Consider the following 20,627-nt stretch of genomic DNA (forward strand, 5'->3'; position numbering starts at 1 on the left):
AACGTGGGTAGCTGATGAAGTAGAATGTTCTCTATGTGGCTCGTGTGTTCTCGTCTACGTTTGTTAGCAATGTCCTGTACCCAGATATGCACCTATACATACAGGTGGATGTCGGTATGCACATACCTGTACGTATATATGCATATACTCATTTACTTTTGTTTATATATATATATATATATATATATATATATATATATATATGTAGGTATGTATGTGTATATGGGTATATATATATATGTATGTATGTCTGTATATACATTAGTGTATGAATGCATATATATATATCATCATCGTCATCATTTAATGTCCACTTTCCATGCTGGCATGGGTCGGATGGTTTGACTGATGACTGGCAAGCACCCACTACACTCTTGGAGTGTAGTGGGTACTTTTTAGGTGCCACCATTATGAGGGCCAGTCAGGTGGTATTGGCATTGACTACGCTTGAATAGTGCTTTTTATGTACCACCGGCCTGGGAGCCAGTCAGGTGGCACTGGCAATGACCACGTTTGAATGGGAGTCAATCAGGTGGTGCTGGCAACAAACACACTCAAGTGATGCTGTTTATGTGCCACCAGCACGGGACCAGTCACGCTGTACTGGCATTGGCCATGACAATAGCTTCATTTGACACAACAGGTCTTCGCAAGCAAAGTTTATTGACCAATGATTGAACGGTATTCTTAAATGGGCCAGTTATGCTGCACTGCACAAAATCCTGGGTTGCTATTTTTCACAAGGGTTTTTGTGGTCTCTTTATATTATATGTGTATGCATGTTGATCATTACCAACGTTGCATCCCTGGCACTTGTGCCAGTGGCACATGAAAAGACATTCAAGCGAGATCGTTGCCAGTGCCAATAGACTGGCTCCTGTGCAGGTGGAACGTAAAATACAACATTTCAAGCGTGGCCATCACCAGTACCGCCTGACTGGCCCTCGTGCGGGTGACACGTAAAAGCACCCACTACACTCTCTGAGTGGTTGGCGTTAGGAAGGGCATCCAACTGTAAAAACTCTGCCAAATCAGATTGGAGCCTGGTGTAGCCATCTGGTTTCACCAGTCCTCAGTCAAATCGTCTAACCCATGCTAGCATGGAAGGCAGACGTTAAACGACGACGATGATGATGATGATCATCATCATCATCATCGTTTAACGTCCGCCTTCCATGCTAGCATGGGTTGGACGATTTGACTGAGGACTGGTGAAACCGGATGGCAACACCAGGCTCTAATCTAATTTGGCAGAGTTTCTACAGCTGGATGCCCTTCCTAACGCCAACCACTCAGAGAGTGTAGTGGGTGCTTTTACGTGTCACCCGCACGAAAACGGCCACGCTCGAAATGGTGTCTTTTATGTGCCACCCGCACAAGAGCCAGTCCAGGGGCACCGGCAACGATCTCACTCGAAAAACCTCATGTGTCACTCGCACAAGAGCCAGTCCATGGGCACTGGCAACGATCTCGCACGAAAGATATCATGTGTCGCCCGCACATGAGCCAATCCAGGGGCACTGGCAACGATCCCGCTCGAAAGATTTCATGTGTCGCCCGCACATGAGCCAGTCCAGGGGCACTGGCAAACGATCCCGCTCGAAAAAAAAAAAAAAAAGAAAGCCTCATGTGTCACCCGCACAAGAGCCAGTCCAGGGGCACTGGCAACGATCCCGCTAGAAAGACCCCATGTGTCGCCCGCACACGAGCCAGCCCGGGGGCACCGGCAACGACCTCGCTCGAAAAACCTCATGTGTCACCCGCAAGCCGGCCCAGGGGCACCGGCAACGATCTCGCTCAAAAGATTTCATGTGTCGCCCGCACATGAGCCAGTCCAGGGGCACTGGCATCGATCCTGCTCGAAAGATTTCATGTGTCTCCCGCACATGAGCCAGTCTATGGGCACTGGCAACGATCCCACTCGAAACATTTCATGTGTCATCCGCACAAGAGCCAGTCCAGGGGCACTGGCAACGGTCTCGGTCGAAAGATATCACGTGTCGCCCGCACATGAGCCATGAGCAATATATATATATATATATATATATGTGTGTATATATATATATATATATATATATATATATATATATATATATATATATATATATATATATATATATATATATATATATATATTGCAATTGCAGCTTCAAAGATATTTGTTAGCCATTTGAGGAAAACAAAAAAACCATTAGATTCACTTCAACATTTAATTTTCAAAAGCCATTGCAGTATTGAAGATGCTTGTAAGCTATTTAAGAAGACACAAAAAACCGTTAGATTCTCTTCAGCATTTAAATTTAATTTGTGTCAAAATATTTTTGTCACTCTGAAACTGTGATCTGTTCATAGACAAAACTTCGTGCTGCAGGTTGTGTTTTCAGAGCACCGAAAAATATTTTGACACAAATTAAATTTAAATGTTGTAGTGAATCTAACGTTTTTTGTGTGTTCTTAAATGGCTTACAAACATCTTCCACGCTGCAATGGTTTTTGTTTCAGGACATGATCTCAGATCAAGTCACTTGCTATGCAAGTACATCTCTGTAATTTAATTTTCATTTGTGTCAGAATTTTCACTGCTTGACGAGAATCACAGATGAACTTTATCCAGGACAAACACCAACTGACAGACCAGATTTAACTGACAGAGTATTTAATATGAAACTTAGGAATCTCTTGCACCATATTTTGGAGAAGAATGTTTTGGGAGAGGTTACAGACTATAGGGTTTCAAAAGCGTGGACTACCCCATTATCATATGTTGTTAATATTTAAAAAGATCCAGGACATTATGATAAATTTCTTTATGCTGAACTTCCAAATCCACAAACACAACCAATTCTCTTTCAACATGTCACCCAAAATATGCTATATGGTCCATGTGGAAGAGATAAACCCAATGCCACTATTTCTCTTTGTCCATTCCCAGCTGTCGCCTCCACACCTGTTCCCCGCTCTCTCAGACTTTGTTAGTTTAGTTCAGTTTATTCCATGTGTTCGGCCATTTGATGACATTTGAAAACATGCACAGCTAAGCTATGTATTTCTCTTGTTTTTAATTGCCTCATTCATTCAAACTCATCTGTTTTTTAAAACAATTCTTGTTTGTTCTAATCCTGCAGCGACTAACCTTTGTTCTTGACTACAGACATGTATATAGTTATCCTGTGCTTTTTTCTACAATAATTTGCTATAACCCTTAACCCTTAAAATGACCTTTCATGTCGGTGATTGCACCCACCTTTACCCATCCCCACCACCAATACCAGAAATCTCTCTCTTTCTTTTTACCCCTCTCTCTCTCTCCCCCTCTCTCTCATTGGAAATCTCTCCCTCTCCTTCTTACTGGAAATCTCTTTCTCTCTCACTAGAAATCTTTCATTTATTGGACATCCAGTTGCCCCCCCCCCCTTCTTCACTATTGGTAATCTTACTGCCCTCTCCTCTCTCTCCACCTACCCTTAGACTCACTAAACCAGATAGTCACTTCTCTTTTGTGTAGCATCAGTAACGCTTTTCCCACAAGGCTCATAATGCTTATATTTATAACACCCCAAACTTTTATATAGAATGCTTCCTCACTCCCCAACCTTCAGTAGAGGCAACAACCTTAACAACTCTAATATGTCTGAATGACGGTAGGTTAAAAGCAAGAACTATTATGATGCCTGTTACCAAACATTCACTGGATCCTTCTTTTCAGGTATTCAATAACATCTCTCCTTCCTCTCTTACCTCCCCAGTTTTCAGAGTTATCACTCTAAATGTAGGCACATTGAAAGGTAGGTCTAGTGAGATTGTAGGAATGCTTGAATGGAGGCATGTTGATGTATGTTGCATACAAGAGGTAAGATGGAGAGGGGCTTCAACTAGAGTGCTCACAGGCAAAGCACATAGGTAAAAACTCTTCTGGGAAGGTAATAGTAGTGGATTAGAGGGTGTGGGAATACTTCTTGCAGAGAAATGGGTGGATTAGGTCATAGAGGTAGTGAGGGTGTGCAATAGAGTACTTTAACTCAGGCTCCTCTTGCAGAATGGTATAGCTACAATTATCTCCACCTACACCCAAAAGCAGGCCTACCAAATGAATAGAAGGATCACTTTTATGATATTCTACTGCAAGCTACCTCCAAGACAAGTGACAATGATCTCATCTTTGTGGCTGGAGATTTTAATGGGCATGTCGGACAGCAATCTGGTATCTTCCATGGTGTACATGGGGGCCATGGATTTGGTAGCAGAAATGAAGAGGAAACTAGGCTCCTGGAGTTCTGCAATGCAATTAACCTATTGATCTGCAACACCAACTTCAGGAAGCCAGCCAGCCACCTGATAACTTATCAGTCAGGTGACTCTGCTAGCCAGATTGATTTCAATCTCATGAGACAGTGGGATGCACGGTTGCTCTTAAATGCAAAGATACTCCCTGGGGAAGAATATGCCCCCTAACATAGACTAGCTATTAGTGACTTTAGGCTCAAGGCCAGAAGGATGCCAAAAAGGAGACTAATCTGGAAAGGATTTGGAAGCTAAAAAACCCTTCACATGGTCAGAGATTTAGGGATATCCTTACTGAGAAATTAGATGATAGGTTGAAGGAGCTACAGTCCTGTGATACAGAAGGCAGCTGGGAATTCCTGCGAGACAGCTTGCTGAGAGCCACAGACCAAATCTGTGGCTGGTGCAAAGTCCTTTTCAGACCTAGGGTAGCAGGAGCATGTATCAAATAGCCAAAAGGGAAGCTAAGAGACAGGTGTATATAGCCAAGGGAGTAGCAGAAAAGAAGTTTGCCAATGTTCAGCGATGTGAGGACCAAAGAACTGAAGTATTTTGGATTGCAAGACAGTGTGTGAGAAAAAATTGTGATAAAACAGGAGAGAAATGTGTCTACATAGATGATGGTGCCCTTGCAACTAATGATTCTGCAAAGAAAGAGGCTTGGAGATGCTATTATAAAAGAGTGCTGAATGTGGAGAATGAATGAGAGGAGGAGAGTCTGCCAATTGAGAGACCAGCTATCCGAATCGACAGTACCTTGGTAGATAAAGCTTTTAAGGATATGAAGACAGGGAAAGCACCTGGACCATCAGGAATTACCACTGAGATGCTTAAAATATGGGGCAGTGTGGATTATGGTCTTGTCACCCGCATCGTAAATCAGGTGGTTCATGAAGGTGTCATACCCAATGACTGGTGTAGCAGCACCATAGTCAACTGTTACAAGGGTAAAGGTGATGCTTTAGATAGAAATAACTACAGGGGTATCAAATTATTGATAGTTAATTTCTACAAGGGTAAAGGTGATGCTTTAGATAGAAATAACTACAGGGGTATCAAATTATTGATAGTTAATTTCTACAAGGGTAAAGGTGATGCTTTAGATAGAAATAACTACAGGGGTATCAAATTATTGGATAATGTGATGAAAGTTACAGAGAGAGTCATTGCCCAACTAATTAGGGAGAGAGTTAGTCTAGATGAGATGCAGTTTGATTTTGTGCTGGGCAGAAGCACCACTGATGCTATATTTCTGGTAAGGCAACTTCAGGAGAAATACATAGCCAAAGATGAACCTTTGTACTTGGCTTTTGTTGACTTGGAGAAAGCCTTTGACAGGGTTCCCTAATCCCTTATCAGGTGGTCAATGCAGAAACTGGGAATAGATGAGTGTCTGGTAAGAGCTGTACAAGCTCTGCACAAGGACGCTGTCAGTAAGGTGAGGGTTGGCAACGACTATAAGGAAAAATTCCAAGAAGAAGTAGGGGTTCACCAAGGATCAGTTCTCAGCCCCTACTTATTCATTATAGTCCTCCAGGCAATCACAGAGGAATTCAAGACAGGCTTCCCTTGGGATCTCCTCTATACTGATGACCTTGCTCTAATAGCTGAGTCACTGCCAGAACAGAAGACAAAGCTTAGTGTGTGGCAGCAAGATCTAGAATCGATTGGCCTTAAGGTTAACCTAGCCAAAATCAAAGTCGTAGTAAGTAGTAAGGCTGACAAATCACAAATCCCTTCAGGTAGATGGCCCTACTTGATCTGTAGAAAAGATGTGGGTAGAAGCTCCATACGATGAACCCGGTGTAAGCTATGGACACATAAGAGGTGCAGCAATATCAAAGGAAGGCTAACCAGGAAAATAGTTTTTGTGTATGGCAGATGTACAGGGGCAATAAACACTGAAGATGTACAGAAAACAGACTCCATCACATGCCAGGGGGAAAATCTAGAATTAGTTGACAGCTTCTGTTACCTAGGTGACCAAGTCTGTATTGGGGGTGGATGCTCTGTGAGTGTAGCAACTAGAGTAAGAATATCCTGGGCAAAGTTCAGGGAGCTCCTACCTTTGTTGGCAACTAAGAGCCTCTTGCTCAGGATGAAAGGTGGACTGCATGATGCATGTGTGTAAACTGCCATGCTACATGACAGGGAAACATGGGCCATGACTGTTGAGGACATGCGTAGGCTTGAAAGAAATGAAGCTAGTATGATCTGATGGATGTGTAATGTCAGTGTGCATACATGACAGAAAGTAAGTGCCATGGAAGAAAAGTTGGACATAAGAAGCATCAAATGTGGTGTGCAAGAGAGACGACTGCACTGGTATGGTCATGTGTTGTGGATGGATGAGGACAGCTGTGTAAGGAAGTGCCACTCCCTAACTGTAGAAGGAAACTGTAGAAGAGGTAGACCCAGGGAGACATGGAATGAGGTGGTGAAGCATGACCTTCAAACATTGGGCCACACAGAGGCAATAACAAGAGACTGGGACATTTGGAGATATGCTGTGATTGAGAAGACATGGCAACTAAAGTGAGATCGTAGCCACACACATCCAGCTCTGGTAAGAATACTCCTGATGCGTCAGGCGATATGATATGCCTGAGAAGACCTGTTGAGTCAAGTAAAACCAATATCATAGCTGGGGCTGGTACTCGCTGGCTGGCTCCTGTGCCCATGGCACGTAAAAAGTACTATCCGAACATGGTCGATGCCAGGTCCTCCTAACTGGCTCCTGTGCTGGTGGCGCTTAAAAAGCACCATCTGAACATGTTTGTTGCAAAGCCCACCTTACTGGCTTCAGTGCCGGTGGCACATAAGAAGCACCAGCCAATCGTGACCGATACCAGCACTGGTTCTTGTGCCAGTGGCACTGGTTCTTGTGCCAGTGGCACTGGTTCTTATGCCAGTGGCACATAATCGTTCGGTTGTGCCATATTCCCCCTTCTCTTTAGTCAAATATAGAGGTCACTGTAATGTAGAGATATGTGCATCTGTAAAATCAGTTAAATATATTAGGAAATCTATATATATAAAAATGAGAATGTGTGTCTGTCTGTCTGTCGGTCTGTCTGTCTGTGTGAATCCCTAAAACTCGAGAACTACGCAACCAATTTCATTCAAATTTTACACATGCCTTACATAGGGTTCCAGTTGTGTTTTAGTTTTAAAAAATTATTAACTTCTTGCAGAGTTCGAGCACACGGCAACATAATATCTCCTCCACTATTTAAGTATTACGTGTCAAAAGTGAAACAAAAACACTCATGTCAAATACTTTCACTTTAAAAATGAAACTATTCCACTAACTGAAACAATCACATTTCGATACTGTAGTGACAGATACTTTCACAGAGAGAGAAAGTGAGAAAGAGAGAGACAGAAAGAGAGAGGGAGAGAGATGTATATGTATACATATACATGTATATGTACACCATTTCGATACTGTAATGACAGATACTTTCAGAGAGAGAGAGAGAGAGAAAGAGAGAAAGAGAGAGAGAAAGAGAGAGAGAGAAAGAGAGAGAGAAAGAGAGAGAGAGAGAGAGATGTATATGTATACATATAGATGTACACGTATATGTATAGATATATAGATCTATACATACATGTATATGTATGCATATGTGTAGATGTATATATATATATATAGATGTACATGTAATATGTACACATATATACATATATACATGCATACAGATATCTATACATATATACACCCATCACACACACATACACATGCACACAAACACACACATTAGTCATTTGTTTTCTTATCCAAAACTACGTCAAAAGTACTGAATGGATCTTTTTGAAATTTGGAAATTATATTCTTTGCATAACGGCCATAACTCCCAAGAAAATTCATATATTTTTGATGTTGATGAAATTTTAACCCGAACATAACAGATGAGCATTAGTTAGAAAATGATGTCACACGTTATCGAGGCTAACATTCTTTCTGGATGTGCAAAAGGGGATGACGTCTTTATTCCAAGAATTCCTCTTACTCCATCAGGAGCAGACATTCCTTTTACATTCAGAAGACTACAATTCCCCCTTCGTGTGACTTTTGCCATGTCCATAAACAAATATCATGGTCAAACACTGTCTGTAGCTGGTCTTCTCTTGGAAGAGCCCTGCTTCTCACATGGACAACTGTATGTTGGCTGCTCAAGAGTGGGCAGCAACAAAAAACCTATTTTTATATGCTCCACAAGGGAAAACAAGGAACGTAGTTTACAATGAGGTGTTATAATCACAACAGCAAGAAAGTATGTACATGATCACCTTCTTTTACGAAACTTCATTGACTTTCATATATTTATATTGATATACATATATATACGTGTGTTTGGGTGCGTGTGTGTATATACATCTCTATATATAAAGATGATGCGTAGTCTAGACGGCGTTTTTAGATTTCATTATTCTCTTTAACCCGGGCAACGCCGGGTATTTCTGCTAGTATATTCATAAAGGTCATGATCGAGTGACAGTCCATATTAGTGGACAAAGCAATGCACAACAAACACACAAAGATGAAATTGAAAATTATATCAATGGCTGCTCTGTATCCTCATTAGATGCAGTCCGGAGGATTTTAGGGTTCAAATTACATGCTTCATATCCTGAAGTCGAACAGCTTACAGTTCATTTACCCCAACAGCAATACATTTACTTTAATGATGATGATGATATTGAACATGTTATCCACACATACGACAGGTCCACTCTCATTGAATGGATGTGAGTTAACCAGGAATCACCAGTTAACTCATTTGCATATACATTACACTCTAATGACTTCCCTGAATTTTACACAGGGAATAATAGTGAGAAAATGTGGCATCTCAGAAAAAATAATACACAGAAAGATTTTCAAAAATTGTTATTTTAGCACCCACAAATGCTGACATTGATCTCATCAATGAGGAAATAATAAAACTGTTTGCAGATGATGAAAAGGTTCTCTTTAGTCATGATCAATATTCACATCAGGATGACCCATCAGAATTCACTACATTTTCACACTTAATCTCCATTCAAAATATTACATTGAAACATTATATATTGTTCACCATCTTTCATTAACTGTTGAAGACAGTGTATGAATATTTCTTAAAAATATCAATATCGATAAAAATTTAACCCATTAACACAAAAAATTATGAATAAATCCTGCATTAATTGCAGGACTACAAAATTTAAATAAAACAAACTCTGCCAATACCAAAAAAAAAAAAAATAAATAAATAAAAATTTTGTTTTGTTGAACAATCAATAAGTCTTCATAATGAACAGCACATTTTTTAAAAACAATCCAGAAGACAAAATCACAAACATTTAAAAATAACCAAAATCATATTAGTAGAAGAACATACACCATCAAACTCAAAGAGATTTTCATATATGGACTTCAGTAAAGTAAATATCATTCTTTCTTTGCTACCTCAGTGTTATTTTCCTATTTCCCTATTTACAAGTAGCTTACAAACTTCTAAGCCTAAAGAATGAAACAAATGTCTTCTGATACTCTTCACACACAACGCTTTATTGAATACTAGCAGAAATACCCGGCTTTGCCCGGGTTAAAGAGAATAATGAAATCTAAAAACGCCGTCCAGACTACGCAACCCTCAACTGTTAGTAGCTACGATACCATATTTCTACATTAATAACTCTCCAATCCATGCCAGCATGGAACATAGACATTAAGTGGAATGCCAGTCTCTCATCTAGGAGGGCCTTGAAATCAATGTTACCAACTGGGGACTATGTGTGTCGCAGTGATAATAAAAAGACCCAAAGGAGGTCTGCAACGAAATAATTTTACTCAACACTTTGCAAGTGAATCAGTGGAGGCAAAGATGCGTCTCATTTACTTGACAATTTATGCACCACATTGCAGAAATCCCAATGTAAGTATATCTGAAAGGGTAGTCTTACACTGTTGTACCGTTGAATTACAAATAATGCTCATCTGTTATGTTCGGGTTAAAATTTCATCAACATCAAAAATATATGAATTTTCATGGGAGTTATGGCCGTTATACATAGAATATAATTTCCAAATTTCATAAAGATCCGTTCAGTACTTTTGACGTAGTTTTGGATAAGAAAACAAATGACTAATGTGTGTGTTTGTGTGTGATGGGTGTATATATGTATAGATATGTGTATGCATGTATATATATATGTATATATGTGTACATATTACATGTACATCTATATATATATATATATATATATACATCTACACATGTGTATACATATACATGTATGCATATAGATCTATATCTATATATATATATATCTATGCATATACGTGTACATATACATGTATATGTATACATATACATCTCTTTCTCTCTCTTTCTCTCTCTCTCTGAAAGTATCTGTCATTACAGTATCGAAATGTGATTGTTTCAGTTAGTGGAATAACGTGTACATATACATCTATATGTATGTATACATATACATCTCTCTCTCTTTCTCTCTTTCTCTTTCTCTCTCTCTCTGAAAGTATCTGTCATTACAGTATCGAAATGTGATTGTTTCAGTTAGTAGCATAGTTTCATTTTTAAAGTGAAAGTATTTGACATGAGTGTTTTTGTTTCACTTTTGACACGTAATACTTAAATAGTGGAGGAGATATTATGTTGCTGTGGGCTCGAACTCTGCAAGAAGTTAAAAATTGTTTTGACTAAAACACAACTGGAACCCTAAGTAAGGCATGTGTAAAATTTGAATGAAATTGGTTGCGTAGTTCTCGAGTTTTAGGGATTCACACAGACAGACAGACAGACAGACAGACAGACAGACACACATTCTCATTTTTATATATATAGATTATTCCATATGCATTCTATATGTATATTTATGTATATATCTATATATATAAAAATGAGAATGTGTGTCTGTCTGTCTGTCGGTCTGTCTGTCTGTCTGTCTGTCTGTCTGTCTGTGTGAATCCCTAAAACTCGAGAACTACGCAACCAATTTCATTCAAATTTTACACATGCCTTACTTAGGGTTCCAGTTGTGTTTTAGTCCAAAAAAATTATTAACTTCTTGCAGAGTTCGAGCACACGGCAACATAATATCTCCTCCACTATTTAAGTATTACGTGTCAAAAGTGAAACAAAAACACTCATGTCAAATACTTTCACTTTAAAAATGAAATTATTCCACTAACTGAAACAATCACATTTCGATACTGTAGTGACAGATACTTTCGCAGAGAGAGAAAGAGAGAAAGAGAGAGACAGGAAGAGAGAGAGAGAGAGAGAGAGATGTATATGTATACATATACATGTATATGTACACCATTTCGATACTGTAATGACAGATACTTTCAGAGAGAGAGAGAGAGAGAAAGAGAGAGAGAAAGAGAGAGAGAGAAAGAGAGAGAGAGAGAAAGAGAGAAAAAGAGAGAGAGAGATGTATATGTATACACATAGATGTACACGTATATGTATATATATATAGATCTATACATACATGTATATGTATACATATGTGTAGATGTATATATATATATATAGATGTACATGTAATATGTACACGTATATACATATATACATGCATACAGATATCTATACATATATACACCCATCACACACACATACACATGCACACAAACACACACATTGGTCATTTGTTTTCTTATCCAAAACTACGTCAAAAGTACTGAATGGATCTTTATGAAATTTGGAAATTATATTCTTTCCATAACGGCCATAACTCCCATGAAAATTCATATATTTTTGATGTTGATGAAATTTTAACCCGAACATAACAGATGAGCATTATTTAGAAAATGATGTCACACGTTATCGAGGCTAACATTCTTTCTGGATGTGCAAAAGGGGATGACGTCTTTATTCCAAGAATTCCTCTTACTCCATCAGGAGCAGACATTCCTTTTACATTCAGAAGACTACAATTCCCCCTTCGTGTGACTTTTGCCATGTCCATAAACAAATATCAGGGTCAAACACTGTCTGTAGCTGGTCTTCTCTTGGAAGAGGCCTGCTTCTCACATGGACAACTGTATGTTGGCTGCTCAAGAGTGGGCAGCAACAAAAAACCTATTTTTATATGCTCCACAAGGGAAAACAAGGAACATAGTTTACAATGAGGTGTTATAATCACAACAGCAAGAAAGTATGTACATGATCACCTTCTTTTACGAAACTTCATTGACTTTCATATATTTATATTGATATACATATATATACGTGTGTGTATATACATCTCTATATATAAAGATGATGCGTAGTCTAGACGGCGTTTTTAGATTTCATTATTCTCTTTAACCCGGGCAACGCCGGGTATTTCTGCTAGTATATATATATATATATATATATATATATATATAAATATATTACATGAATATATGATACGATGTAAAACACACTATCTCAAAAATAGCATGGTTGCACTAGTATATACACACACACACACACACACACACACACACACACACACACACACACACACACACACACACATATATACGATGCCTGATAAATAAGTATCCAGACTGTTGTCATAGTAACAAAGCTAAAGCACGCAGAGCGAAGCTGCTTAGCACACGTTGACCTTGAACTCTGCTGTGCAAGCGCACAAAGTTTTAACACTTTAGCTCACTTCGTCTGTCTAAAGCAGTGTTTGGAAGAAACATGTGATCATTGCATTGGCCATGACAGAGAAGGTTGTCATAGTGATACATGCTAGGTGGCCTATACAAAGTGTATGAAGAGGAGTATATGAGCCACGCACAAGTGTTTGAGCGGTTCAGACAATTCCAACATGGCTAACAAAAACGTTGATAATGATAAACATTCTGGGAGACCCGCAACCAGAAGAACTGAGAAAAACAACGCAGACGTGCATGTAACTATGAGGGGATATTATTCAATCACCATCTATGAATTATCAGAAAATGTGCAGATTAATTGCAGCTCAGTTCAGTTCCTTATCACTGAAGATTTGGGTATGAGATGAGTGTCTGCCAAGTTTGTGTTAAAACTGCTTTCAGCTGACCAAAAAGACACTTGGGTTTCAGTTGCACAAGATCTTGATTGCATTGAGAATGATGAAAACGTTTTGAAAACTTTGCATACGCCTCTGAACAGAACCAAGAAATAACAATTTGGTGATGGGAAATGGTAAAATGAAAGGATAAAGCACAACAAGATATAACGAACAGCATGCCAACCTTAGTATTAAAGGTAGCATGAAAGAAAGGTACCCAGGACATGCTGTGAAGTGGTTGACATTAGGAATGGCATCCAGCCATAGAAACCATGCCAAAGCAGACACTGGGGTTTAAGATAGTCTTGTGGCTCTTTGGAGCCAGTCAAACTGTTGCACCCATTCCAATATGGAACAAGGGCTGTAAATGAGGATCATTTCTATTTCCTTTCTTTACGGCAGAATATAATTTTTGGTAAATTCCAAGAATATCAATATAAAACAACAAATACATCCACCAACCTTCAGAATTTCTGTGTCTTGAGGATAAACCACAAAGTTTACAACTTTGATCTGGCTTGGATTTCGATCTGAGTAGTTTCTCACTGCTTCATACATTGTTCTGGGTAGATTTTCAATGGGGTACTTCAATACCCCGGCCCCTAATATAGGAAATGCAAGACTTTTTGCTCCCAATCTCTCAGCAGTTTCCAGACAAGTGGTTATTATTTGAGTCAAGTTTTTCAAAACCTAAAAAAAAAGAAGTTTAATAATTGATGATAAAATTTTATTGAATTATTTCCAAAGACATCTTACAGGGAGAAATCATTAAGTTGTAATAATTATATTCTTTGATTAAGAAATTTCCCACGTATTTAGTTGTTGCAAACAGATTAGAATAACATTGAACAACATCAAGTGATTACTAGATTAATAGACAGTGTTATCATTGGATTAACATAGATCATGTGACAGAAGGATCAACATCGATCATGTGATAGAAGGAAGCCTGTCTAACTGAACATATGGATGCCGTGAATGGAAAGAGAAATGTTCTAAGATTTGGTGGATGCACAGTGTAATCGAAGTAGGTCCTTGTAATTAATGAAAACAACAACAGGGAAGAGGAGAGATTAATGATTATTTACAAGAGGGAAATCTGAGTGGGAACATATTGTAAGATGCAACAAAACAACCCACAAGGCAGCACAATACAGAGAACCACCTGCAATACAGTGTTTGGGATACAACAGCCTCTACACTGCACACAAGAGACTGTATTCTAATGTAATAGTTTGTTCAAGGAATATCTACAATACAATATATATCAATCAATTTCGAACTGGATGTTAGCAAGCATTAGGAACAATTAGAATGGTTGGTGAGGACAAAACTGTCTCATGGAATATGGTCATAGCATTGGCTATTTGATTCGTAATCAGTTGCCTATCGTCCATCACCATGTGGAGGAAAAGGTCAATGTTTTCCTCAATGGTGGCAGTTGCCTGTCTTTCCAGTGGCCATTACCAGAGTCCATGCTCTGGAAACTGTAACGAATCCTACAAGTACAGACTGTCCCACTGTAGCCCATACTGTACATCACTGGACATCAAAGTACGTGCTACTGTCTGGAAGCAGACGGAGGTGTTGTATGACTGGAAAAACACATCTGTGGATTGTGCATAGCTTGATGGACAATTCCATTTGTGCCACAGGTATGCTGGATCAATGATAACCTAGGGTTGTACAACAATTCTTTCAATAAATCAATATCATATGATTGATACTTACTGAACCAGAGGAATTCTTATCCAAGGGAGGTAAAACCAGATGAAATACATTCTTACAGTTGAGGTTATATCCTTTAGTGATGGCTATTTCTGATGTAGAAATACCTCGAGGATATTTCTGGTTACATTCAACTTGCATCTCTGAGCCAGCAGCTTTGAGAATAAATTTGGAGATAGAACCCTTGTCAAGCTGGAGTTCTTCATTGCTGCTGTTAATGATGACATCAACCTAGAAAAGTAATTTATGGTAAACAAGTAAGGAACATTCCATGGAGAGAAGATGGATACATTGTTGCAGTTGATATTGTTGTTAAGAAAGGCTCTACAGAATGGCTGTAGGAAGTTGGAGGTTGTTAAAGTTAACAAAGGATATACTCAAGATATCAGATGTGAAGGAAATAAAATCTCTGAGTTTGATTGAGAAAATGTTTTAATTAATTCTAACGATTCCTTATTTGGAAATGAAATAACAAATAAATATAAATAAGTTACATGAATATATTTACTCACAGATGCATTAGTGATTGAATCACTCATTAGGTTTATTTTGATGCCACCATATTCTCCAGACGTCACATTAGTTCTGGGTGCCACAGAAGAGGGTTCCTGTTGTGAACCGGGAAGGGATGCGTTTGACGATTTGGTTCCTGAAAAGAAACAAGTATCTATGTGTGTATGTTTATATATGTATATGATCATCATAATCATCATCATTCAGCATCAGCCATCCATATTTCTATAGGTTGGTTTGAGAGAAACTTGCAAGGCAGGGGCCTGCATCAGACTTCTGTGACTGTTTTGGTAGGATTTTTACTGCTGGAAGCCCTTCCTAATGCCAACCGCTCTGCAGAGTGGATTGAATGATTTTTATGTGGCATATATAAATATATATATATGCTACGTATATATATAATCAATTGATTAATAACAGACAATGGATAATTGTCAGCTTATAACACCTGTTTCTTACGCATCATAAATAGTAAAAGGAGTACGTTATATTATTGCTAAAACCATAATCATCAGATGAAATATAATTTCAAAAACAAAAGAATATTCCAGGAAAACAGGAGGAACATGGTCAAAGGCAGCTGAGACTGAAGATGAAATCGGAGAAGGACCAACAAAATTGGTTGTTGTGGGCATTAAGGTGTGAGGTTAGGTTCAGAATTTAGTTTGTGAGAAGTTGTAATATGATATTTATGGCCAGTGTCCAGGGTAGAGGGTGTAAAATTGGGATCAGATAGACTGGTTCATTTCTGATACTTGAGTTGAGGTGTAGGTGATTAATTTCTGTATTTTTTAAAATTATACTAGCCTAAGGACAGTGAACAAGTGAATGCAGAACAGCTTTGTTGCACTGCATGCACCTCAGACAGGTCCATCTGACAACTCATCTGTGCCTGTAGAATCTATCTTGGACTGGTAGCCCCCCCCCCCCCCAGTAGTACTGCATTCTGGACAGTGTATTCGGATTTGGAGTTACTCAGAATGCTCTTAGAAATTGTTGAAGTGTAAGGTCGTCCATAACTTCATTGTTCACCTTTTTCAGCATCTTCTTTACAACATCAACAAAATTCTCCGCTTGTCCATTGACGCCTAGGATCTCTCCTAAGGCATCATCACACTTGCTACTAATCCTCTATAAATAGCCAAAGTGGGACATCCGTCGATCCTTTGACTGGTAGAGGACAGTGAGTACCTGATGACATTCTAGGTGCCAGGTGCCCAGTCTTAGTCTATTCTTTACTGAGGACTGCAGCTCTGTCAAGGAGACAAGTTGTGAAAATACATGCCTCACAAATGGAGCCCACACACGTCCACCATAAGGAAAGTGTTGCAAGTGGTGCAGCCTGAGCACATGTATAAAAGCCACAGTTTGCCTAAACCTCCAACCAGAAGAAGCTGGCAGCAAACTGACTGCCTCACTATTTCTTATATCCTTGCATGTTGGACATATAAATTAACGAAGCAGCGGGGGGGGGGGGGAGAATGTATTCACACGAATGCACTATAAAGATATGAAGACAGGGAAATTCCCCGGCCCATCAGGAATCACCGCTGAGATGCTTAAAATATCTGGTGGTGTGGGTTATGGCCTAGTCACCTGTATTGTAAATCAGGTAGTTCCCAAAGGAGTCATACCCAATGACTGGTGTAGCAGCATCATAGTCAACTGCTACAAAGGTAAAGGTGATGCCTTAGATAGAAATAATTATAGAGGTGTCAAATTGTTGGATCAGGTGATGAAAGTTGCTGAGAGGGTTATAAGCACACTTAATCAGGGAGAGAGTTAGCCTAGATGAGATGCAGTTTGGCTAAGCCAAAGATAAACCTTTGTACTTGGCTTTTGTTGACTTGGAGAAAGCTTTTGACAGAGTTCTCTTATCTGGTGGTCAATGCAGAATCTAGGGATAGATGAGTGGTTGGTGAGAGCTGTACAAGCCTAGTACAGGGATGCTACCAGTAAGGTGAGAGTTAGCAATGAGTACAGTGAAGAATTCAGGGTACAAGTATGGGTTTACCAAGGATCGGTGCTCAGCCCCCTCTTGTTCATCATAGTCCTCCAGGCAATAACACACTAATTCAAGACAGGTTGCCCCTGGGAGCTCTCCTATGCTGATGACCTTGCTCTTATAGCTAAATCACTACATGAACTAGAGAAGTTCCAGGTATGGAAACAAGGTCTAGAATCAAAGAGCCTGAGAGTTAACCTAGCAAAAACCAAAGTCATAGTAAGTAGGAAGGCAAACAAATCACAAATCCCTTCAAGTAGATGGCCCTGCTTGATCTGTAGAAAAGATATAGGTACAAACTCCATAAGATGTACCTGGTGTAAGCTAAGGACACATAAGATGTGCAGCAATATCAGAGGAAGGTTAACAGGGAAAACAACTTTTGTATGTGGAAGATGCATAGGTACAATAAATGCTGAAAATGCGCAGAAAATAGACTCCATCAACTGCCAGGGAGGCAAGCTAGAGGTAGTAAATAACTTCTGTTATCTAGGTGACCAAGTTAGTAGTGGAGATGGATGCTCCAAAAGCATAGCTGTGAAAACAAGACTAGGCTGGGCAAAGTTCAGGGAGCCCCTACCCCTGCTGGCAACAAAGGGCCTCTCTCTCAGAGTGACAGGCAAATTGTTTGCTGCCTGTGTACAAACAGCTCTGCTGCATGGCAGTGAAACATGGGCTGTAACAGCTGAGGACATGTGTATGCTTGAGAGAAATGAAGTCAGTATGCTTTGATGGATGTGCAATGTCAGTGCGCATGTTCGACAGAGTGTAAGCATCTTGAGAGAAAAGTTAAGCCTAAGATGCATCAGATGTGGTGTGCAAGAGAGACGACTGCACTGGTATGAATGAGGACAGTTGAGTAAAGAAGTGCTGATCTCAAACTGTGGAGGGGACCTGTGGAAGAGGGAGACCCAGGAAGACATGGGATGAGGTGGTCAAGCATGACCTTTGAACTTGGAACCTCACAGAGGCAGTGACTGTGACTGTGGTGATGTGCTCTGCTCAAGGGGACCTGCCAAGCCAAGTGCACCCATGCTGGTGGCACATAAAAAAAAAGTCAACCTTGAACACTGGGCCTCTTGGAGGCAATGTCGCTGAGTTCCTTTCGAGTGGGCCTCACGGAGGTGAGGTGCCTGAGTTCCCTTCAAGCGTTGGGCCTTATGGAGGTAAAGTGACTGAATTTCTTTCAAGTATTGTGCCTCACGGAGGCAAGGTGGCTGAGTTCTTTTAAACAGAGGTGAGGCAGCTGAGTTCCTTTCGAATGGGCCTCACTGAGGCAATGACCGAAACCTTTGGCATTATGCAGTGCTTGAGAAGAAGACCCATCAAGCCAAGCAAAATTACAATCATGGCAGATATAGGTGTCCTACAAATTGGCACCTGTGCTGGTGGCACATAAAAGCACCCATTACACTCTTGGCGTGGTTGGCATTAGGAAGGGCATCCAGCCATAGAAAACCATACCTAGTCAGACTGGAGCCTGGCACAGTCTTCCAGCATGCCAGCCCAATCAAACCGTCCAACCCATGCTAGCATGGACAACAGACTAAATGATGATGATGACACAATACTCTCTCTCTCATGGCTCACAGTGATCTGCTTACCAATCAATAAATTGCTGACAGTCAGTTCTTTATTTTATAGTATTGTGTCATTTCATTTTATTCATTTGGGAGGGGAGAGGCAGAATCCTTCCACAACAGCTCCTGTTTTTAGAATTAGTCTCTCTTGGCTTCTCCCCTTTTAAGAATCGGACTGTTCTCAGAGTTGTAATATCTCTTATGTTTAAGGTTTAATTCCAGTGTTTCCATTCTTTTCCATTTTCTGGTTCTAGAATGTTTAGTTTCAAATTGTTTGGGTGTTGGTACCTCAAATGTATCATACAATACTTCCATGGGAATTTGATTTTTTTATAACCGTTTTTTTCGTTAATCTCTCTTTAAGTTGGTAAATATCTTTTTTATATTCAACATTTTTCTCCTTTTACCAGGAGTAACATTCTTTCAATTTGTTTAATAATAACAACATTCTCCCAGCTTTCTTAACCATATCTATAAACTTTAAACAAAAACTTTGTTACATAACTTGAAGTATTTTTGTTGTTCGTCTTTTTCTGGTTTCATTTGGTATCAACTTACCAAAACTGGATCTGGCCTTTCTAGCAGACATCAATTCTGCAGGTGACATTCTGGGTGGTGTATTCAGATTAGGTGTTACTCTGTACACTTTTAGAAATTGATGAAATGCAAGGTCGTCCAATATTTCATCATTTGCCTTTTTAAGGCCCTTTGAAAGTGTTAACAAAACACTCTGCTTGTCCATTTAACCTAGGATGATATGGCAGAGTGGTCACATGTAAGATAATGAACATTTTACAAAACTTTTTGAACTTGCCTGATACACAAAAAATATCAGGAATACCATATCTGATGAAAAATTTGTGTAAAAAAAACTTTCTGTAACCGTGAATGTTGGCTTTTTACATTTATGCACTTCCAGCCACTTTGAAAGATTGTCCACTACAATAATGTAATATGAACTCTTAAGTGGACCTGCATAATCAACATGCAGTCTGGACCATTGAATATCTGTTTTTGGCCACGGTTGCCATTTAGTGGGAGGTGCTGTTGCAGCTAAGGCACAACCTCTGCATGCTTTGACTAGTTCTTCAATGTCATGCTCCATTGTTGTACAAATAACATAATTTTTCATTAACGATTTCACACTCTAAATCCCTGGGTGATCACTATGAAATTCCTTTAATAATCGCTTTTGTAGCATGGCCAGCACAACAACTCTTTGTGCATACATCAACACATTGTCAGACATTGAAAATGGGTTCGAATTTGTGTTATGTTCAGAAAAATGTATTGTTTTAGCCCTCAGCATTTCTTCCATTTTTGTTAATGAATTGATCGTTTTCTGCTATTAATTTTGTCTCGTAATGTAACTGGTAGTTCACATATAACGTTACACAAAGCATTTTAAATTTCATTTCTTTCTTGCAATGCAGCAATTACAGTATCTTCAATTGGTTTCGCATTTTCTTTTACTT

The 20,627-nt window shown here is 39.3% G+C and overlaps 1 protein-coding gene across 4 annotated transcripts in view; it reads right to left on the reverse strand.

Moving 5' to 3' along the window:
- Positions 1 to 20,627, reverse strand: part of LOC149137947 (protein mono-ADP-ribosyltransferase PARP14-like) — a 507,224-nt gene that overhangs the window by 414,987 nt on the left and 71,610 nt on the right. For all 4 annotated transcript variants that reach the window (XM_089339516.1, XM_089339557.1, XM_089339597.1 and 1 more), the window contains 3 exons: positions 15,567 to 15,703; positions 15,058 to 15,285; positions 13,789 to 14,016 (listed from right to left, as the gene is read on the reverse strand). In XM_089339516.1, coding sequence (XP_089195642.1) covers positions 13,789 to 14,016; positions 15,058 to 15,285; positions 15,567 to 15,703 — 593 coding nt within the window. The remainder of the gene's footprint in view (positions 1 to 13,788; positions 14,017 to 15,057; positions 15,286 to 15,566; positions 15,704 to 20,627) is intronic.

The sequence above is a fragment of the Octopus bimaculoides genome, chromosome 1 (genome assembly GCF_046866305.1).
Source record: "Octopus bimaculoides isolate indiv1 chromosome 1, ASM4686630v1, whole genome shotgun sequence".
NCBI lineage: Eukaryota > Metazoa > Mollusca > Cephalopoda > Octopoda > Octopodidae > Octopus > Octopus bimaculoides.